Consider the following 23,300-nt stretch of genomic DNA (forward strand, 5'->3'; position numbering starts at 1 on the left):
TAACGCCTTTTCCGTTGCTCACAAGTATTTACCCCTATTTACTCCAAAACTAGAGTTATATACATTCTGTGAATTAGAAAAGACAGTGAATTCTGTGCAGTTTAGCGTATTCTCACTGAGATATCTCTGGAGACCAACCTGGTTTTGCTGGAATACAGTAAATATTAATGTATTTGTTATCACTTGGTATCATTACTGCAGGTTTGGAATACTTGCATGTGTTTTCTCAGATCAGGAACGCTGGGAAATGTGAATTACTGCCCATGGAGGAGCTCTTGTCTGTGGAAGACCCAGGTAGATTAAAAACTTCCTAATGCGTTCAGAGAGCATATCTGAATTATGCTGGTGGTGCCCACTCTCTAACTGTAGGTAAGGAGCGATTTGCTACTCTTAAAAACCATGAAGTGGCCCCAAAAATCTGCCTGAGCTCCTTTTTTTTTCATGTGTAGTAGAACCATGTAGAAGGGTTTGTTCCCCAGCTCTGCAGGTGCTTTTGAAAATGAATGATTGAGCTTCTGATTTATGTACTCGTTAGTTTGCCTTCTTGAGTGTTATCAGCCACACCGATTTCGCAGGGCAGTGACTGAGGTACTTAGTGCAGGTGTAAACCAGAATTAAGAGTCATGTTCAGTGCTTCAGAAATTTTGATGCAGGGTCAAATTGCTACTGTCTGTTCCTGAAAATTATCTTCTTGTGAAGTCTGACAGAATATGTACACAAGTGGCTTAGGTCCCTCTCAGGATTAACTGTGAATCTTGAATATGTTTCTGTGTGTTTCTTAGGAGCAGTGGATAACTTGGATGAGTTATGTTTTGGGCTGAACACATGTGGTAGAGATGGGCAGGATGGTGGTCTCTCCTGACTTAAATAAAAGGTCCCAAGCTTATGTTGTTTTAAGAACAGTTTCTCTCATGGTTGGTGAACATGTATCCTACATTGTTGGGTCCAGGTTGAGTGAGGAAATGAAATAAAACTTTTTACATCTATTTGGCAGCACATAGCAAATAAAATGCAGACTGCACAATAGCCTCTAGTATTTTAAACTCTTAACTGTTATTTTGCTATTATCTTGAAGTAGACTTCATGTGGGAATAGGTCTGACAGGACAAGGGAAGTGGAGAGATGCGTATGAAATTACAGGCATTATGGCTTTAGATAAGACTTAGTTTTGCATGGTTATCTTGTGTTCCTAGTAACGTCTAATGTCTAGGCTTCTTCAGTCCATTTGCTACTTATTTCATAGTTGAGCCAAATCTATATGCAAGCCAGGAAGGAAAGATCAATTGGAGCAATGAAGTGTATGGTAGCTGCCTGTTCCTACATCATTAATTGCTGATGTGTGGTGTGTATTGTATGGCAGACACTCTTAGGTGCTGCAGTGTCAAGTTAAGCCCCTAAGTGAAAACTCAAGCAAACGTGGATGTGTATATGCTAAGGTAATGTGAGGTTTAAGGTAAATAAAACTGTCTCCATGACAGGAGGAAAGATTGCTCTGAGGCAGGCTGTTGGCTGGAAAAAATCCAGCTCTCTTCCTTTTGCCAGTGGCTCTTGGCAGAATGACTTGACTGAGTTGGTTGGGCTCCTGAAGCTGCAGGTCCTTGCAGAGCAGCAGTACCTGTTTCACCATGGCTGGAGGGAAAGGTGCATCTGAGGCTTTTCACTCCTGCTCTTGCAAAAGCTACAGAAGTAGCTGCTTTTTTTTTTTTCTCCCCCGAGTTTGGTGGCTGTTCAGTCATATACAGATTCCTGTGTGCATCATTTCCTGTATTGGGCTTTTGAGGAGAGAAGAGCCTGGAGCTGGATAAGTAGAGGGAGCCAAGTGCACGGCAACAGGTTCTTTGGTCTGGATGCTCTGGGATCACAGTTCAGAACATGTGTCTGCACACTTTGAAGACGCCCCTGATTAGCCAGAAATAACACTGTGAGCTTCTGACCATCAAAAAACTCAAAACGCCTTGGCTTTCTTTTAATTGTTGTGTTTTAGCAGCACCTCTTTAATTATAGCACATACTTGTTTTATATTGGGTCTTTCGAGCAGTATTGACTTAGTTCTTTCCATCTGCTACTCTCAGATTGCTTAAGGCTAAGAAGCTTCTGCCCTCTAGAGCTGCATGTATTTTCTCCTTGCATACTCATCCAGTTTGGTGCAAAGTCAAATGGGATTGTCGGGTGTACTGCTTGAGCTGGTGAGGTGGTGACGTCTGCCCAAAGTGGGTGATTAGAAGGATGTAGAAGGTTTTCCAGCAGCACGCCAGATGGCTCTGCATTCTGCCTGGAGAGTGGGCTGGGATTGATCTGGATCTCCAAGGAGTCACTGTGAATATCACAGCAATATCAATGACTCTTATCAAAGTCAGCAGCAGAAGGCAAGAATAAAACCAGATTATTTTATGCCCATGAGTGTCAGACAGAAAATTAAGGAATTTAGGGTAAGATATTTGTTGAATCAAAATACCAGTTGTAAAATCCTGTTTCATTATCTTTTGATACATTTAAATCTGATCATTGATTCCCACAAACATTTTCTTCTATTTCTGGCTTTGTAACAGTGCTGTTGATTGCATAACTGTGGCTTCAGTGTTGTTAGCAGTTTCTGCAGTATACTGGCAGCAGATGGGACGGAAGTATCGCTGTTCTCTTCCAAATGACCTGTAACTCTTGTTTCCCGTGTCCTGCTAAAGCTATGCCTGCCTTAATTACTGGTGAATAAAGCTGTGCATTCTCTTGTTCTCTGTGCCCTCCCTTCAAAGGAAAGCGTGACACAGATGAAAAAGGTGGGGCTTTGCAAGCTGAAGTATATCAAAACGTTCGTCTTTGAGTCATGATTTCAGTAGGATTGCTGGGGCGTATCCTGGAGACTTTGGTAAGTGCTTCACAGCGGTAGGTGATTAGACATTGGTTTTCTGTACTGAAGAGTGTATACTTTCAATATGCTGAAACTGAGGTGGCTGTGCATCTGAAGTTTGGCAACAGCCTTTTCTTTTTGGAAGCTTCCACATAAAATGTTAGTTGCTAGAATTATGCTATGCAAATAGTGGTTGGATTTATCTGAAACCTTTGAGAATGGAAGCTGGTCTTGCTTATTCAGTATCAGTGAAGTTTTTAAAAGCTTATTGATTAAAGTCTCTTTAGAAGTAGTAATTTTTATCACTTTATTTTTTATTAGTTACTTGCAGGATGAAGATTTCTTTGGATTCTGCTCCTTCAAGTGCTGTGGAAGTCAGAGTAATAGTCTTATACTTTGGAGGATTATTCTGGTGTTTATCTAATGGTTATTATGCTCAAATGTGTTAGTTTAAGAATGTTATGCTTTAATGCACAGATCAGTGCTTTAAAACTGTCTTGCTATATATTTCATGGGTTGGAAATGTGCTAGAAACTCAACTGCGTTTGCCTGTTACATTAACTGCAGCTGTGTCACATCTTTTCAAGTATGTACAATTGCTGTGTTATTTCTGACGCTTATAGAGTTAAGCTTTGCCCACACTGTGGTATCAATGCAGCACTTCAAAACTTAAATTTATAAATACATCAAATGTTTTCAGGGGTCCTTTGCACTTTTTTCAGTTTGCAGCACATTAATTCTCCTCAATCATTTACAAAAGCAGTGAGACCAAGTTGAAATACTTCAGTGTTTTGAATGAATAATTTAATCTCCATGTTTCCTTTTAATTTTCTCTTTGTACAATTACATCCATAGTCACTTCTCTGGTGTTAACCTGCTAAACAAATCAACAAGTGAAGTAAAACTTTGCCAATGAGCATGTTGCATAGATCCAGACCAACATGTATTTATTCCCGTGGAACTTTTATCTTGAATTACAGCTTTAAAAGCATCTTTGTACCAAACATTGGTTGTATGAAATAAGAATTGTGTACTGGGTTATTAGGAAATACATCTCCTGATGCGCGGTTGACTTTCTTACTCCCTTTAGGTGATGTGTGGTGGGGAATGTGTGTTAATTTTTAATAATGTTTTTAGGGACAATATTCTCAGCCATTCTTTTTTTTCTATGTAGTTACCGAGGCTAGCACTTGACAAGGGCAGGATGATTGCTTTGTGGCTGTAGCCATCTAAGTTCCTCTGGCAGCTTGTCTTTGTAGAAAAGGAACTGCAGGAGCTTCGATAGCTGCTGCTCTGCCTCTGCTTGTGCCTGGGAGCCATCCTTGCGCTAGATAAAATGTGCAAAGCTCACGTGCTGCCTGGAGAGGGAAGAACTAATACTAAAATGTTCAAGGTGTTGAGTCAAACCTGTCATAACCCCAGCACCAAGCTCAGCTGTCTTTTAGTAGCTCACCCCATTTGGAAGTGCAGCGTGGGAGCTACCACTCTTGTCTTGGTGGACTTTTTCTTTCCTGGGCTCTTCTTAATCTACTCTGAAGTCAGGGTCATGCAGGAAAGGGGGATGTTACCTGGAGGACCCTGGACTTGTTTCATGTTTAGATTGTTTGTGAGAAGCCAGGCAGGCCTATAGGTGGACAACAGATTGTCCTGTGCTTAAGGAAGGTAAAGCCAGACTGCGTTTGACCAGACTCCATAGCCAGACTATAAAGCAAGAACCACTGTGTTTGATCTTGTATCTGTTGGTGAATTGAGTAGTAGCTGAGTCCTGAAAGTTTCATGAGCAGAAATGGTAGTTTGACTGTTCTTGACTTCATTGAGTGCTTCACCTGCCTTGAAGGGTGCCGTTCCCTTTGGACCAGGAGGTCACTAGTGCAGGCACTTGCGACACTCTTGGGGTCCACAAGCATACAGATACTTGCAGAACCATTGAGCACTGGCTCAGCCCCTCTGCCTGCCCAGCACCCCAGCATTAAAAAATATTATGTTAAGTAAATAGAGACTACAGTGATCAGGTGCAGGGCTCAGCTGGACAAGCCCACTGACTCCATTTCACATGCAAAGGGCCCCTTTTTGTCCCATCTTTGGCCTATTCCTCCTCTGTTCTACCTTGTCTGCCTTCCCCTTCTCAGCTGATAGGGTTCCACTGGCCCCATCCAACATCCTTGAATCTTGGGTTTGCACCTTTATCAGCCACAGAATGCCAGTTTGTATGATGTGTCTTGCTAACCCACCAATTACTGTGATGACAAGATGTTTTTTCTTGTGTTTGTCTATTACATTTACCTGCCAGGTTTGAACCTCTGTATAATTTTTGTATGGCTTCCCTTTTTTTCCTTAGTATCCCATTTGACAAACCTGCCCCATCAGATAATGTCTCTGGAATAGACATTGCTGCATTCAATACACCCTTATCAATTAGTATGGTTGACCAGATTTAGGTCTCATCACTCCCTCTGTTACTGCCTGTCAATCAGGTTTTCCTGTCTTTTTTTTTTTTTTTCTTGTTTATGACTTCCTTTTTTTCTTATCCTTTTTTGCATAGAAAAGGTCCTTGAGCACAACATTTAAGGAAATAGATGCTTTCTCCATCCACAGAACCTTATAGTTCCTGGGCAAACAAAGCCATGACTCTCTTCTGGAGATCTGAAGCAGGGCATGACCAGACTGGTGCCGTCTTCGGAGGTCAGTTTCTTCTAGTCTCTGATTGTGATGAGCCATTTTAGTAAACTTACCACATAGTCTTTCTTTAAATCTGGCACAAAGTTTGCCAGATTTCTACCCTTGTTCTGAAGATGGGGAGTCCTAGAGTTAAGGTAAAGGAGGTTACAAACTTCAAAGCAGGACTGAGCTTTGTTTTCTTCTGCAGCTCTAACACCTTTCTGCAGTGCTGAGAGAGGGAATAATTTGGTCTGAGGCAGAAACCTTGAGCAAGTGTGTATAGCCTGATATTCATCTGCAGCTGAAAAGACTTCCCATGTGGAAGGCTTAGGCCAGCACAACTGTAGCTCTCAACTTCTCAATGTATTTTGAAAAGTCACCTTTGGATCAGTATTTCAGAGTTGAAATTAGTTGAGATATCATGATGGGAGATGGAGATTGCACACCATTGGGTTTCAAAGGAAAAGAGGTTTTTTGTTACTCCTCTGGGCTGAGAATTCTGTCTCTTTGTGGTGGGGGTCTGTGGAAGGTGGTGTGGTGCTTGGAAGGTCAGGTGCATGTGGAGTCCACCTGAATTGTAACCAAACATCCAGCCTATGTACCAGGTTTTCAGGTTTATGCCTGAATTGCGGTACTACATGATTCTCTCAGGGCATGCGGTCTTAGTTCAGTGTTGTCTTTGGAGACCTGAGGTGAGATTTTAACTGTTTGTACTGATTTTATGTTTTGCAGAGGGTCTATAGCCTTCCTTTCTTCTTTCTCTGCAGGGAGCCATGCTTTTGGAATAGTCTCTTCTCTTTGTGGAACAGGAATGACAGCCCTGTTTGAAATGCTGTGCTCTTGGCCATTCTTTGAGAGACAGCATTGCTGTACCCTTACAACATTCATTTGTTTTTCCAGGCTTTTGGTGAATTCCACTTTCCTGAGGTGCTAGGTCTACATGGTCAAATTAAAACCTGTGTTTGAATTGATTAACTGAACCAGTTTATCTTGTTCTCCCTCGTATGAAGTGTGTTTAGGCCTCAGAAATTATATTTACACAGGGATGCTTGAGCAGAACTGAAGAATGTGCGTTCCTGTGTCTGGGAAGGGATGCTTTTTGCCATACCATGGCAGTATACCCTGGGAGGCAAGCCAGGGGAAAAAGCTGGAGAGTTGGAAGTGATAGAGTTTGAGTTCACAGCATTAGCTGGTTGCCAGCAGTCCTTTCAGGAAAAGACCCTTTCCAATATTATTTCGCAAAGTAACATAAAGGGAATTGAAATACTTGCTGTTAACATAAATGAAACTTTGTTCTGTGCTTTGGTGCAAACGAAGTGATGCTCCTTCAAAGACACTGAGGTCAGTACAGGTATCTAGAGGGCAACTCAAGTGTGTTTGTTTCCAAGGATGACTTGATAACTTTTGGATCCTATAAACTTTAAATCCACTCTTCAGGTTGCACACACTGACTGTCTTTGTTACAGAAGGGGACAGAGACCTGAGGGATCAGTGTTCGGGTGTTGCATCTACTCTAAGCTTCTGGTGTGCTGCCAGACCAACTTTTTTCTACGCTGCAGTTGGTGTTCTCTGTGATTGATATGTTTTTTCTTAATATCCTACTTAATTTGTAAACATGCTGGGTTAGGCTTTGTTCATTGTATAAAAATGTGGTCTGAGGAACTTGTGCCATTCCACCCATCAGAGATGGGAGGGGAATTGAACTGAACAGGTTGGCATATAAGGCATGTTTTTCTCAAAGCACGTTGACTTGGGGTTCTATCTTGAGTGGGAAAAGAGAGAGGAAAGTCTCTTTGTGGTATCAAATTAGAGAAAATATTTTCTCTGAATGTTATTTGCACGTTTTGGGAATCAATACTCTTTCCTAATTACTTGTACTGGATTTGAATAACCTCTCCCTTCCAAGGGCACTAAGTGTCCTTGCTGGTTTTTATCTAGTGAAAGAAATGACGATTGCTCCTCATTTTCTCCCTACACAATGCCCTTTCAGGTTTCTATGGGCACCATGCGGAACCGAAGAAATGGCAATTTTGAGAGTTCCAGGCTCCTCTACTCCAGCATGTCTCGCAGCACAGATGTGTCCTGCAGCGATGCCGTGAGTATCTGGTACATCCCTGGTAAGCTTGGGTGCTGTCTTGAGAGTAGACACTAGAGGTTATTAATAAGTTAATGTCCAGAAGAAGGATGATGGATTTTTTTTTCAGTTTTCTCTTTCTGGAGAAGTTTTCCCAGCCAGGGACACTTCCAGCAGTACCAGCTTTGTTTACATGGAGAAAGCCTAAGGAGGTATTGCATTTCTTTTGATCCCTTTTGATCTTTATTGTGCTTCTTCAGTTGCTTCTGGTTTTAAATCCTTTTTCACATTTCAGTTAGAGACAAATCCTCTGTCACTGTAAAGAGGAACCCGAGCCTTTTCACGTTTCTTGATGGCAAAGGCAGACAACGTATAATTATGTTAAACATCCTTTGAAAGGCCTCAATCATTTGCTGATCACAGCGATTGTCTGGCAGTTTTCTTGCTTCTGATGGGCTTGCAAGAGTCCTAATGACTCACTTTTAGGGCTTTAGTAAGTGCTTACCTCTCCCTTTTATTTTTTTGGTCTTGAATCATTGTGGCTTTTACTGGCTAATTATGTTCTTACATTTTTTGTGTTTTGGATATTACACTGTTTCTGCTTGGAGTGACTTGAGCTGCTGTTTAACTATAAATGTTCTGTCAAAATGGTAAACTGAGCTACAGCTGTATGTCTTCCTTTTTCATCCCAAACTAAATCCTGGTTTACTAATCCAAGCTGTGCTTAAAAACAAACAGACAAAACCCCAAGCCTCCAAATTTTTATCAGCAAGTGAGAAACTTCTTGTTCTGCTTTGCTAGTCTGCAAAGGCAATTCAGGAGTCAATTTGCATCCCCCAGATTTGGAAGCTTCCTGTGCACTTGTGGAGTTTCGTGGTTACTATGAGAATTAATGGTTAAACAAACTGGAGAGACTTTACATTCCAGTGAGCTCACATAAAGCATGACTTCAGTTGTTCAGGTCTCCTGTTGGGGTCTTTTTGTGTTGAATTAAAGTAGCCCCTACCCAAGAGGACATAAATGTGTATGTATATATGTTTTTTTCCTTGGAATGAGTGTTTACTATATTATTTTAAGCATTATCTAGATGAGTTAACTGGTGGCTGAAAAATATCGTCAGTGCTACAAGTTATTAGAAAACATGGCAACGCATGCCAATAGAAATGTTCTATTTCGATAAATAGTCTGCAGCTGACCATATTGTGCTGCTGCATTTGTGAAAGGTGTTTTCTATGTTGGTCTTTTGGATTAAAAACTAAAAAAGCTCTTCAGCAACTCTCAAGATATCAAATCTGGTTTGCTCTTCAAGATTTTTTTTTTTTGGGGGGGGGACCCAAGCCTTATCTGCTGCTTCTTAAATAAATATTGTGTGTCATAGATACAAAAATACTGATATCAGATGTTTTTTTTGGAATGCCTATTTGTGATTTTTTAAGTCTTTTGTGTCCTTTTGACTCCCATCAGTACTTTCTAGTTGCGTGGCATCATCCACTTTGAGAAAGGAGACTTATGAATTTGAACTATTCACTTTGTGTTTAAACTGACCATGCTCTTCCTGAGGTTTCTCCTGTTTAATGAGTTACCAAAAGTAATTTTTTTTTTTTCTTTTTGAAGGATTTGGTCAACTTCATTCAAGAAAACTTTAAGAAGAGAGAATGTGTCTATTTTACAAAAGACACCAAGTCAATGTAAGCGGACTTTTTATCTTGTTCAAGAAGTGGGGGGGACTGGGAGCTGATGGTATTTCTGCCTGCAAAGCCATGTGGCAGTGATTGGGGGAAATCAAACTTTTTTTCTGAAGAGTTTGAATCCAGCAGTGCAACCTCACCTTAGTTTCACATGCTTGTACAACTCTTTTCATCGTCACTGCTTGTTTGCAGACACCTGGGATATTCTACAGGCATGATCAGAACAGCTCTAAGTCTGATGGTCAGAAAGGCACCCTGGAGTGCTTCTCTCAGTTCTAGACCAGCGTTTTCCAAACTGTTTTGATTGCACACCTCATCAGTAATAATGTTGTGAGCATACTTCCAACATGTGTTTATTTATGAGCTATACACATCTACTAATGTGCTTGTATTTTGAATGCTATGAAACACATACAAATCACAAAGGATGAAATGAAGGCAAAATAAACACTCTTTTTATATATTTTTTAAGGTTTATTTAATATATCCCCGACTTTGGTGACCACTGGAGTTGGTGAAAACAGTAGAAATATATCAGTTTGAGTTATTCCACAAGGAACTTGATGCAGAACTAGGGGATTGACCTTCATGCTTACTGTCTGCATGGCTTCCAGCAGCTCTGTTAAAGGGCTTTCATATAAAATTGCCTATTTGAGGCATAATTGTGGCAATACATCGGTGCTTCTAGGGATGCAGTAGTGGCACTAGTATTGGTGTATAACTATGTATCAGAGGTTTGCGGAACTTAAATTTTCCTTTTAAACCCAATCACAAATTCTATGCACAAGCCTTTACAGCGGAGACAGGTGGTTGCTAGGTTTTGCTCAAGGCTGATGTTCTGTTAAGATATATTTTACTTGTTACATTTTCAGGCACAATTACTTAATGTGATGTAAGTTTGAGGACTACAGTATTGCTGCCTTTTTGGTTTTTTCTGTAATCTCAGGAGAAAAGTGATCAAACTAATGCAGCTGCACAAGTCCTAATATAAAGCTCTGAGGGCTTCTCAGTAACTCCATTCTCCTCTGAAGCTGAGAGGAAAAATGATTTGGAGAGAGAGAGGGAGGGAAATTAGTTTCGTTTCAGAAAGTCTTGAGGTCCTCTTCTGCCATCTAAAATGGGACGTCTGGCAAAGGACCAACAAGAAAGGGAGAACTAGTTCTTATCAGCTTCCCTTCCTACAAGCCTCCTGGGAAAGTATTTGAAGTCATACTTGATACTTGCTGGGTTACTTTTTTTTTCTATCTATTTTTAATGTAAGCTGGTTTTATTTTCAAGCTACAGTAGTGTAGAAGAAACCATGTAAGTTTTCTCTCTTTCAGAGAGATGTGGAGTGGCTTACCTTCACAGGAAGGCATTACTCAATCTCATGTGCAGTCTGCAAGTGAACTGTGAAGGTCACTGTAGGCACACAAATGGATGTCCTCATCTTGATAATTTTCAGCCAAGGCATTGTTTGATTTATTTTCCCTTGAATATTGCCAAATTGCACAGTGCTCTTAATAACGCTGTTCCTTTTGCCTTGTCTCCCCATCTTTGTTTTTGTGCTGTTATCGTAAAATTAGCTACCAGCTCCAGGTTTGCTGCAGAATAACACTTCTTAGAAATGTCCTAGATGAGCAGAAGCTTTGAAGGTGGTTTCAGTTGTGAGAAATTTCTGTTTCTTGTTAATGAACTTATCAGAACTTATTTATCCTTGCTCAGGGTGGTAACTGTGGGGTTTCATGCTTATTCACTCTTCTTTCAGGGGCAACTTATGTAAGTGTGGATACCCTGAAAATCAACACATAGAGGGCACTCAGATTAATAACAATGAAAAATGGAACTACAAGAAGCACACTAAGGAACTTCCTACTGATGCCTTCGGGGACATTCAGTTTGAAAATATGGGAAAAAGAGGGAAGGTAAGTGATTGTATCAAGGCTATATGCGAGGCCCTTGTTGGGTGAGTCATATTTGGAGTCTTGAACCCAACACCTCTGGAAACCCCTGAAAAGCTGGGAAAGTCAAGTTGAAGTTGATTTTATCCTAATGGGAAGGGGCTTCCACAGCTGAAACCAGAACAAGGAGTTCGGCTATGAAGGAGACAAGCTGATTTCTCCAACCTTGAAAATAGGTAACAAAGAATAATTCTTTGTGTGTTATTTGTTTCACAGGCTGATGATGGGAGTGAAAAGAGGTTATCTGTTTCCAGACATGACAGCAGAATGGGTGAATGAGGGTGATGCTTAATTACTACTTTTCATTTTTCATCCAACTGGTTTTACTGTAATTGCACTGTAATACAATTCAGAATGTCCTGGGCAAGGAGGAAGAAATGTACACTAGATCTGTGGTGTTTCTCACAGAGACTCTGTACTCTGACTGTGTCACTGGGTAGTTACAGTGGCCATTTGGTGGTCCATGTCTACACTGAAAGGTCGTGGTGTTGAACATCAACTTAGCCCCATTTTACCAGGCTTAGTGGTGAACCAAACATAAGCTGAAGTGCAAGAATGATCAGGCTCCTGGTGAAGGTGTATTGTGACTGTCTATCTGACTTCAACACAGAGATAAAACTGGTTTTTGGAACGGTGCACTTTTCCAGCGTGGACTGACTTATGCTTTAGAAAGAAAATGGTGTGCGGGTGCACATCAGTGCGACTCTTGGGATGGAAGCATGTATGATGTGCCTTGCCTTTGGAGGTGCAGTGAGATCCAGAGGTGATATCCAAGCTTGATTGGAAGGGCTCTCTGGAATTTTTGAGGAGCAAAGCTGTTCCTCAAAGCATGGCCATGTAGAGCAGGTTGCTCAGACACATGACTGATTGAACTTTGAGTATTTCCCAGGATGGGGAGGCTATAAACAGTGTTAATTCAGTGGGGTTGTAAGGTATCAGTGGAACTTAAGAGGTTTTGTTCTGCTTTGAGTGTGGTGGTGTTTGTGTTATGGTGTGTGGTTTGTTGTGGGTTTTTTGTTTGTGGTGTTTATTTTTTGTGTGATTATTATTATTATCATTATTATTATTATTATTTCCTGTTTGTTTTGGTTTTGTTTGTGTTTTTCTTTTTTCTTTTTTTTTTTTTTTTTCGCTAGGGGACAGTGGAGGGATGGAAAGAAGAAAATAATGTTGCTGCTTCTGGTGATTTATACTGATACTGTGTGAGGAGTTGCATGTGGCTGAGCTCATCTGCCTCCTCTAAATGACTGATATTTACCACCAGTGAAGCTTGCTTGAGATAATCAAAATAAATGAGGAGGATCAAAGCATGCTATGTAAATTAATTGGGTTTGTTTTATGCAAAGTAGCAGAAACAGGAGGTGTTTGGGTGTGAAGTAAGACTGAAGGTTTTGAATCACACTTAAAGAGATCCAGGTACTTCACATATTTGTTGATATGCATATTTTAGCTTCATACCACTGTGTTGTAAGCTGCTGTGTACCTTTATTGAAAGAAAAAGTTATGTGCTCGGTTGGAAAATTTGAGTTCTCAGAGCTTAAGTGTTCTTTCCTTATGTTGTGTCCCCCTTCCTACCTGGGACATTGGTTTGTGTGCCCACAGTTGTTTCGTGAAGACTCTCAAGGCCACTGTGCATGTTTCAGAACATACTTTGTTCAAATGCTGTACGTAAGTTTGCTAATCTATCCCATCAGCACGTTGCTTGCAGGTATGTCTCTATTCCGCGTTCTCATTCCCTATATTGCAAGGCACCTGCTGGTCTTCAACACTGCAAAATGTTTTCTTTTGATCTTGTGTACAGTGGGGAGAACTTAAAACTCAAGGTAACCTAGGAGTTGCAGACCATTATCCATGAGGGATGGGAAGTTTTAAACCCTGCATTATACCTTTTAGGGTGGATGTGTCCTAAAAAGCCTTGAGCAGAAATATTACATGTGAACAGAACAATAACATTTCTACATTTAGTAAGTTCTGCTTGCACTTTTATTTTTGCAGCATTGCTTATATCCTGCAACATCCAAGGACATTGCAGTTGCTATATTTTATGTACTGGTAGCCCTCAATCTGAAAAAAAAAAAAAAAAAAAAAAAAAAATCTTTCTCCTGAATGCCTCTCTGAGTTCAGCTGCTGAAAAACACTTGATATCACCTGTGTTTGGGATTGGATCCGTCGTTCTTGAGGTGCACCAGCCGAATGCACCAGGAGATGGCACCGTTGTACCTCGGAGAAAGAAAGTGGCTCAACTCAGGGTTTCCCTAGTTTGAGTGAGAGCCTGCAGAGGACTCTGGAGGTGGCAAGTGCCAAATAGATAGTTGCTGGAACATTGAACGCATAGGGAATTCATAGGTAATTCAATCGGGAACCTTAATTATTGATGTAGCAAAGGTTATCGTACAGATACAAGGTACTTGGTGTATTGGTGGGGTTTAGGAGAAATGCCTTCAAACTACAGAGCTAACAAGATTTGCTGTGGAGAAGTTAGTGTTTCTGGTAGGTGTTTCTGTCCTGTGGGGGATCCTCTCTTGGAAAACACCCAAGGCTTCATGTTCTTAGAGCAGAAGCTGTGGCAGTCCTTCCACTCTCCTGTGTGGGTGCTGGAACCTGCTGGGTTCCTCTGGGATGTGCTGTTCTGAGACAGATGCCATAATTGCTTCTCTGAACTCATCTTGGAACAGATGAATATATTGTTTCATTCAAGTTAAATGCCTCTGTGATAGGACATTTCTTCTTAAAATTAGTCCTTTGGCTTTGGTCTCCTGCACTACTGGGCAGCCTGTACAAGGTCTGCTGTGATTCAGGTCCAAGTTACTCCCTTTTGTCCCCTAGTGTGGGTTGTATAGCTGTGACTGGCTTCCAAAACTCCATGTTTAAACTACTAACAGTGATGAAATTGTAAAGGAGGTCTTAAATAGTGTAGCAAAAAAAGCTGGAGAGCCTTTTACAGAAGGGGAAAGACAGTAGGTCCATCTGAAGCCAGTTTATCTATCTAGTGTGCTTTTTGGCATGCTTCTACAGCGTTAAAGTTTTACCAGAAATTTGATACAGTTATGTGTTATGCTTAAAATACTGTATATGGGTATATGTTATGATAGGGACACTGTGCTCATGGAGCCTGGAATTCATAGCTAGTCAAATTAAAGCTTTAATAAAGTAATCAAAATAAGACTGTAATTATATAGTAGTTCACTTATAATGCTACCACTAATCCACAATCCAAGCTATAAATAGCTTTGTTACAGTCAAAGTTTTTATACTGTGAACTTCTTTACCGTTGTGTTCATCCTTCCAATGTTCCTCTGAATCCCAAGGTGAGTGCTCTTGCCTGCCTCAGGTGGAAGGAGGGTTCAGAGGCTTTATGCTGTCCCTGGCGGTTGCTGATGTCAAGATTTTGATACTGATCCCTTCTTCCTTGGTGGTGTTGAAATTATTTTTATAGGTTTCTCTCAAGACAGTCTGTTTATACATTTTCAGTGGTTCCAAATTACGCAGGTCTTTTGGGTGTATTTGTTACTTCTAAAACTGGTTTTACTTGATTTACAAGGCTGCATTCAAATAATGACCATTATTGGCCAACGTGATTTCCTTTTACAAACTGGGACCTCTCTGTTTTGGTGCCTGCATTCTTCCATGTCACCTTTTATTTGGGTCATAAACTGTTTAATACCCACAGAATAACTACTTGTTATTATTATAAATTAAAGCAAATCGAATGTAGACAATATTTATCACACTGCTAGACAACTACTGTCACAACTACACTTAGCTCAGGCCAAAGCGATCCCAAGAGTCTGCACTCTCAGTTCAGTACAAACCTTGTAGAATTTTACTAGTAATAGCAAAATTCATATTTCTGGGGCCACACAATTTAACTTCTGCTGAATTGAGGATGTATGCAGCAGAAGGTTGCAGTGCAGCCTGAGGACTGCACTACCCACTGACCAGGGCATTAGAGGTGCAGGCTGCAGTTTTGGAGCTGGACGTGGAAACAGTGGAGCTGGGAGATTTTCAGGCCACCAGTTCTGTTCCTTGTTATGCTGCTGATCTGACACTGCTGCTTCTGTTCTGCTCACAGTAAGACTGTGCCTTATCTTCAGATCTGACCAGTGATCTGTCAAGAGAGGAGAGTACCTTGCAAGTCCTAATGATGGGTGTCTGGTTGTAAGGAGAGGATGAAGATGCTTTATAGGAAGAAATAATGATTTAAGCTCTGATTCTTCATAACTTCACCATTTGTCTACTGGTGTTTGGAGTAACAGTGCACATTAGAGAATAAAATGCAATTCCTGGTCTCTTCTCAGCTATCACTATTTACTTCTTGCTGTATTTGTTTCTCTTATTTTTCTTCACCCAAGTACATCCGTTTGTCGTGTGACACGGATTCTGAAACACTCTACGATCTCATGACCCAACACTGGCATCTGAAAACCCCGAACCTTGTCATCTCTGTCACTGGGGGCGCAAAGAACTTTGCACTCAAGCCCCGTATGCGCAAGATATTCAGCAGGCTTATCTACATTGCCCAGTCCAAAGGTAAAGACCCGTGTATGTGTCTGTATCATTTTATTGCTGTGTAATGCTGTTGGAGCAGTAGCTCCAAGGGTTGGCAGGGAAGCAGGGCATTTGGTTGGTTTCTGCTTGACTGGTGCACTTGAGGCAAATGTGACCTAAAGGTTTGGAAGTAAAAGGGCTGTGAGCTAGTCATCAAGATGCTCATGATATCAGAAGTTGTGTAGTGTATTGTTTGTGTTTAATTGAAGAATAAATGTCTCTTCTGAGGGGACTGGGTTGTGGTGCCTTAAAGTTAATGCTTTAGGAAGGTGGGTACTCAACTATGTTCTCCCAGGTTATTGTGTATTGTCCCCAGGGGCCTGGATTTTCACAGGAGGCACGCACTACGGGCTGATGAAGTACATTGGGGAAGTGGTCAGAGACAACACCATCAGTCGGAGCTCGGAGGAGAACGTGGTGGCTATTGGTATAGCAGCCTGGGGCATGATTTCCAACCGAGAAAGTCTGATTCGCAGTGGTGATAATGACGTAAGAAATATATACGAGTTGGTGGGGAAGGAAAGAGGAGGCTTGGCTGTCAGTTGTACAGATTATGTCCCTGACTGACCCCCTGCTTTCAGCAATAACCGTATCTGTGCTAGGCTGATGCTATCAGAGAGAGGTCGTCAAGCTCTTGTATGTCTGGCAAAGCAAACCTCAGCAGGGTGTTTTCCTGTGTGATGTTTGTGTAGAAGCACATCTGTCTATTTAGCCTGAGCTACTGTGTCAGAAACAATTCAACCTGGGGCCAGCTTTTCTTCAGTACATGTAGCAATGACATTAAAATATCAGGTGCTCTTCCCAGAACAGGAGGAAATTTAAGTGTTCTCATGTCCAAGTTGGTTGCACACATCAGGCCTGGTGGGAAGGATTTAAACTGTGGGCTTAGTGTGCCTGTGTGGAAATTCAGCTGCTCTCATTTCATGTCTGGTAGAGCATTAGGGAATAACCTCTTCCGTAGATATTCTATTAATAGCTGCTGTGAAATTCCTACACAGTAGCCAATAGTGGGGATTCCCATGGGCTTAGACACATGGTACATGCTGCTGCTGTTACAGCTCTTGGCTGTAGAATCATTTTGGTTGAAAGATAACCTCAAGATCATAGAGTTCAATGACAGGTCATCAGTGCTCTTGTCCTATCTGTTAGATGTTCTTGCTTTTTGTCTACTAGATATTACAGAAAATGTTTAAAGCCCATCCTGCTCAATAAATAAAAACAGCCCAGTTTGCTGAGGGCTCTAAGGAGGTTTGAGGGTCAATCTAGATAATCTCATGAGGTCCCTTCCTACCTAAAAAATTCTGTGATTCACTGAGGCATTGAAAGTTTCCCATAGATTTAATTTTCTAGTGACTGAGGAAGCATGCATTACTTAACAGGATCTTTGAAAAGACCGAACTCTTGCAAATGACTTCCACTGTTCAGTTGGTTGAGGTGAAGTTACAAGAGGATTACAAGAGTGGCCTCATTTGAGATAAAGAAAAACTTTATCTGCAGATATTTATGCTGTGCTCTAATATGGGGTTTATCTCACTGTCTTCTGCTGCTGTTGGGGCTGCCAGTGAGCAGTGCCTTGAGTCAGGAAATCCGGACTCCTGAATAAGGAGAATAGTTGGTGGCTAAGGAGTTCAGCTGTCAGCAGTTTGTCCCTGAAGGATTGTGCATGCTTTGCACTTGGATATCTGTTAAATGCTGTGCTTGTACTTCTAGGGGTACTACTTGGCCCACTACATAATGGATGATCTCAAGAGAGACCCTCTCTATTGCCTGGATAATAATCACACCCATCTCTTACTGGTTGATAATGGTACCCATGGGCACCCAACGATAGAGGCGAAAGTACGAACTCAGTTAGAAAAGTACATTTCGGAGCAGGTTATCCCAGGTAGGTGTGGGCATCAGGCTGCAGATGTCCTACTCCTTAGTCCTTGTTTTGGGGCTGATTCCCGGTGATTCTTCTGGGAACAGGAGAGTACTGATAGCATCCTGTGGATGACAAGCTGGAAGGGATGGTGTTAACTGTTGCATCTTCAGCACTTTTAAGAATAACCAGGCTTCTTCAGACCAATACTCCTGCCCTCATCTTCCTTCCTGTATGTGATAGTAGTCCTTTGTAGGACATGACAAATAATCTATTTTGGCTATACACTCCTTCTCTTACTTCCTGCTGGGCTATCTGTTGGAAGCTGATCCTTTTACATATTTCCCACCTGGCACTGATTTCCAGGTAACTGAAGCACAACTACACAGCATCTGAAATTAGGATTTTCCCAAAATAATAATTTTTGAGCGTGATTGATCCATCTGAAACCTACTCCTAAATTATTTCTTTTTCAGACCCTTCTTTGCCAAAATAGAAAAAAATCAAAAGCCTTGAGAGGAAATTCTTAGTTAAAGATGTTTACTGGGTACCTCAGCTGAAGCATACTTGTTGTTAGTTATGACAAAGCACCTAGAATCATTATGAAACTTGGTATTTCTCTTAAACACTAAGTCCTAGAGCTATAGGGTTTTTAGCATTCCTTTACTATTTAAAATGTGAAGTAAGAGGTTCTGAATCTTAACTTGTGATAAAAACCTTGCACCTAGACTCAAAATGGTCAAAGCAGTAGGTAAATGCAATAAAATCACATGTTGTTGGGACTTTGGAGCTAGTAAAAATGGATTGTTTGGAGAAAAAAAGTGTCTTCTGGAGGAGAAGGGTGTCTGAAGCCAGCTATACAAAATCTCAGGCAAAACTGAGTTTTCATTACAAACAGGAAAAGCTGTTAATAGATATGGCAAAGTCAACAGTAAACTAACATTGTCATGTTTGCTTGAGCTGCTTGGAAATTCTTTTATTGTACTCAGGAAAAATAAGTTGTTCAAACTGCATTCATGGGTTGAATATTTCCTTTTTTTTTTTTTTTTGGCATGTTTTACAGAATCTAACTATGGTGGGAAGATTCCAATTGTGTGTTTTGCCCAAGGTGGAGGGAAAGAGACTTTGAAAGTAAGTTTATTTCTTTTATTTATTTCCAGGAGTGATAGTAGGGATATTGCTCTAACGTTTAAGACAGACTTCTCCACAAGCAGTGTGGTGAAGTAGCCAGTGCTATTACTTACTGAAGTTTGATCAGCACTTGATCCAGAGAGGCTTTTTTGCAATTGCATTTAAACTTGTTTGTTTTAGTTAAAATTTTCTGTGCAGAGTTCCTGCCTCAGGCTGACATCCCAGGAAATTTTTGACTGGGACAGTTCAGTTGTCTCAGTTCTTCCAAAACAAATCCAGCACAAAAGTGTTTGCTTCTTGTGTTTATCTGAGCAGCAATCAGTGATGTAGCTCTTGATCCTTTTTACACAGATTTGTCTAAACTTTCGTTTGGGAAAACTTGACTTGCCCATGCTCAGTGGAGGTTAGTGCTTGGACCATACAGGGAAGATCAGGTTGTGTTGGAGATGCCCCAGTTTCTTGGCTGTTTATTAGTGTTACTAGTACATGAAGATATTAGTTTCTGCCTGTTGCTTATTTGCAGGTGAAGCCATTTTCTCAAGGAGTAAACTGAGTCTCTGATCAGCCCACAGTGACACAGCAGGTGTCATGCTTTGGATGTCAGTCCTTGCCATGCCTTCTGCTTGGCCAGGACAGACTCCCTCTTTCTCAGCATCTGTGACTGGTGCATGACAGGAATCAGCTTTAGCAGAGAAGTGAAACTGTTCTGAGCTTCTGTTTTAAACTCTGTTATGTAAAGCATGCGCTTTAGCCGAGCCCTTAGAAAACCACTTGAATCTAGTTAGCAGGAAATAACATCTTGCTTTTGTCATGGACCCCTTGTCCAATTTACAGGATTAATATGTTCACAGTGTTGATGACTCCATGTTGATTTTTTTTTTTTTTCGTTTTTTTTAGTTCTCATGAAACTGTCTCTTCAGGTAGTTGATAGATGTTCTGTTTTTCCCCTGATTAATCATAACTTGCATTGTCTCCTTCTGTGCAATTTGCTGGCAGACAGTTTATGTTCTGGTGACTATGTTCTCAATGGTGGAAATGCAAATGAAATGTCTTGTATTGTGGTCTTTGCAACAGGATGGCTAATTGACTCTTCCATCATTACTTCAGCACCTTTTACTTCTTGCCCATAAGCCATGTACAATGTTGTTGTATGAGAAATTACCTAGGTATCTACTTGGAGGCATACAGTAGCATTGGATTTGAGTTTTCTCATGATGCTACAGAAGTGATCTCAGCATAAAAGATTGCTGCTTATACCTGCAGCACATAAAGCCAGAGCTCATGTTCTTAGCTGTGGTGGTACCTGAACAATGCTGTGCACATAAAACAGTGTTGTGATGTGTGCTGCATTCCATTTCCACTTGGCAATATTTCTGATCTGCTGATCAACTCTAAAGTATGGCAAATGGTGATTTCTGTTCCTCAGTTAATGTGAGGTTCTTCACAGCTTTCTGTTATTAGATGAATATAGTTTTAAAGAGTTGTCATTGGTGAAGGTATCAGTACGTAGTAGATTTTGTTTTTCTCGCCTAAGTTAAACCTACAGTTTCTTGGCTTTCTTACAAAATGGTAGGTTCTAATAACACAGTCATGCTTCAAGTGATCACCTTTTCCTCTTTGGCTCCTTAGTCTATCAATGTGGCCATCAAGAGTAAGATTCCCTGTGTTGTGGTGGAAGGCTCTGGCCGGATTGCTGATGTTATTGCTAGCTTGGTGGAGGCAGAAGGCACTCTTACATCCTCATGTGTCAAGGAGAGCTTGCTAAGGTATCTGCCTCACACCATTTCAAGGCTCTCGGAAGAGGAGACTGAAAGCTGGATAAAGTGGGTAAGTGTGTGCTACTGTGGGAAGCTTGCAAGGCTTGGGAGCAGGAGAAGGGTAAAGGAAACAAGAGGTCTGGTGATTTCCAATTGAGGGATACTGCTATCTAGTGAGATCTATAAGGATGTACAGGGATCCTTGCCATGACATGTCTATGGGTGTTTAAAAGAAATTCCAAACTCTTTTGACTTATAGGGATTGGAAAAAAAAGGGGTGGGGGGGGCTGTGGCCTTTTGGAAAGGCAGCACATGTCTAGGGACAGGAGAACTAAGGCCATGTGTTTTGTTGCTGTCTGTTCCCTGGATGCTTTGTGTTTTGGAGCACTGGCTGCTGGATGTGTCTCGTGGCCGATGTGCTGGTTGCTGTTGCGATTCCTTTGCATGCTCTGTGAAGGTGGATAAATTGCATATTTGCTGAATCAGGCCTCACACTGTGAAATCCTGCTGAATCTCTCAGGGGCAAAGGGTTATTGCTGTTACCCCATGGGCTTTCAAACTGTAGTGATTCTACTTCAGGATTCTCCCACTTGTTCCAGAAGTTTTTATTTTTTCCTGCATCCCTTAAGTGTTAGGCAGGATGGATTTCCCTTACACACTACGATTGGGATGTTTAGGACTAGAGGCTTACTTTGTCAATGTTTTGCCACAGCAACATCCCTCCTCCATCTCCACTGGGACTCGGTGTTGACTTATGAGTAATGTATACAATGGGATACAGATGAAGGTACAACACTACATACACCAGCAAATGCTGCTTTTGCTTTTCTTTGCCTCTTTAACCAGAACTAGAGCCTTCAGGATGTAGTCACTGTTGTGATCCCATATGTAACTGTTTGTTACAGGAGCAGAGTGATTTTTTTGGAGACTGGGAAAACTGGGGGAGTAAGGAGAGCATCTGCTATCTCAAGTTGCATGGCCAGCCTCAGGAAACTCTTATAATTCTCTGGTTACCTGACCTTTGGTTGGACGTGTTTTTAGATATACTTCTGTTATTAACAGGGACAGAAGAAAATGGAGCTCCAGAAAAATCTTAATGTTCTGTTATTTTTTTAGGCAGTATTAGTTCCAATAACACTTCAGCTCACTTGAACATTCTGTTACCTTGAGCTAGTTGATTTTCTCAGTTAACTGCCCAGTTCTTTATCCTGGGGTCTGATTCTGTTTTTCCTTTCTTGGTTAATTATTTCCTACCCATGCTCACAGTGAGGAGTGGGCGGTGGCTGCATATTCAAACCTCAGTTGAAGTTCATAATGGGGGATTGAAAATGTTATATTTTTTTATGTACACTTTAGGCTTCTTCTCTCAGCCTTCTGCCCCCTCACTCTTCAGTTTCTTAAAATGAATATACCAGTGCAAGTTGTTTGCAGGCCCTGGAGAGGCATTCAAACACTCCAACTTCTGTGTGTGTTTTCTTTGATGTGAACCAAACAAAGCTTCTGCTATTGTATATTAAAGAGTTGTTTACTGGTAAGGCCTGAGCCCAAACTCTTAGTCAGAGCTTGGAAGAATGAGTCCATGGGGCAACCTACAAGTTCCCCTGGGCAACCTGCTCCACTTGACCCTGTTTCAAGCAGCCAGATATCCAGAGCTATCTTACAATCTCAACAATTTTCTGTTTCTGTAGTAAGCTTACAGGAAATAGGGCATGGCCTTCTGCAGAGACAGTCTTGTGGAAGCCAAGTCTGAACTTGCACTCTGAACTTGGGGGCTGTGGCATCCAAACCTGGAGAGGAAGAACTCTCTTCTGAACAGACCCTGAGCCTCTGGTTTCCAGCAGGAGCTCTGCACTGGGGGCTGTGGAGCTTCTGAAGGCTCTTTTCCCTGTTTGGTCACTTGGCCACACTCTTCACAGCTTCTGCTGAGCTGCCTTGGAGTAGACCTTGTCCTTCAGTCAAGAATGGCTGAGATAATTTGTTTTCAGTGTGCTAGAATAAAAGTAATCCTATAAGGTTTGGTTATGTGAGAAATTATTTAGTTTTGACAAAGCACAAGGAGGTGGAAGCAGTTCTCTAGACATTTGAAACTTGTGCTGTCACAATCTGTTTTTACTTCAAGAGTAGTTTCTAATTACCGAGATTGTCTTTTTGGTTATGATGTTCTGCATAGAGGGAATCACAGTTATTTGCTATACGTTCAGAAGATAATTAATCTTGTACTTAGACTTTAAAATAAATCTCATCATCTGCTTCTATCTGAACTTGATTAGATTTTAGCTGTACATGGAAATGGGACTGGGAAGCAGCTTTGCTACAATGTTATGGGAAATTTCTTTTAAAGATTCTCTAGGAGGAGATCAGCTACTAAACAACCTAGATTGCTTTGAAATTGAACTTTTTCTTTTTGTAGATCAAAGAAGTCCTTGAGAACCCTCATTTACTGACAGTTATCAAAATAGAAGAAGCTGGAGATGAAATCGTGAGCAATGCCATCTCTTTTGCTCTGTACAAAGGCAAGAAATTGTTTTTCTGTGTGTTTTTTTGTTTGTTTCTTAAGAGATAGAAAAAAGATGTCTTTTTTTCTAGAACACTTTCCCTAGAGCGGTGCCGTCTCTCCACATTTAAGCTCCTGCCACAGTGTGGAGCTTGTCTTCATCTGCGGTGATGTGGACAGCCTACAGCAGCGTGATGGGATCTGTTAGTGTGGGTGAGATCGAAACTCAGTCCAGATAATTGGGAAGGTGTTCAGCAGAGCTTTGGGGATCTCTGAGAGAAGCACGCAAGTATGCAACACAACT

The 23,300-nt window shown here is 41.2% G+C and overlaps 1 protein-coding gene across 9 annotated transcripts in view; it reads left to right on the forward strand.

Moving 5' to 3' along the window:
• The first annotated feature begins 5,404 nt into the window (after nucleotides 1-5,404).
• Nucleotides 5,405-23,300, forward strand: part of TRPM8 (transient receptor potential cation channel subfamily M member 8) — a 43,612-nt gene continuing 25,716 nt past the window's right edge. For all 9 annotated transcript variants that reach the window (XR_011740054.1, XR_011740053.1, XM_065841013.2 and 6 more), the window contains exons 1-10: nucleotides 5,405-5,527; nucleotides 7,494-7,598; nucleotides 9,192-9,265; nucleotides 11,013-11,169; nucleotides 15,558-15,735; nucleotides 16,070-16,242; nucleotides 17,464-17,638; nucleotides 18,678-18,745; nucleotides 20,375-20,572; nucleotides 22,913-23,015. Coding sequence is in view for 7 of the 9 variants with exons in the window: in XM_065841013.2 (XP_065697085.2) it covers nucleotides 5,501-5,527; nucleotides 7,494-7,598; nucleotides 9,192-9,265; nucleotides 11,013-11,169; nucleotides 15,558-15,735; nucleotides 16,070-16,242; nucleotides 17,464-17,638; nucleotides 18,678-18,745; nucleotides 20,375-20,572; nucleotides 22,913-23,015 (1,258 nt within the window). In the remaining 2 variants the exon portion in view is untranslated. The remainder of the gene's footprint in view (nucleotides 5,528-7,493; nucleotides 7,599-9,191; nucleotides 9,266-11,012; nucleotides 11,170-15,557; nucleotides 15,736-16,069; nucleotides 16,243-17,463; nucleotides 17,639-18,677; nucleotides 18,746-20,374; nucleotides 20,573-22,912; nucleotides 23,016-23,300) is intronic.

Source organism: Patagioenas fasciata, chromosome 7 (genome assembly GCF_037038585.1).
Source record: "Patagioenas fasciata isolate bPatFas1 chromosome 7, bPatFas1.hap1, whole genome shotgun sequence".
In the NCBI taxonomy this organism is placed as follows: Eukaryota; Metazoa; Chordata; class Aves; order Columbiformes; family Columbidae; genus Patagioenas; species Patagioenas fasciata.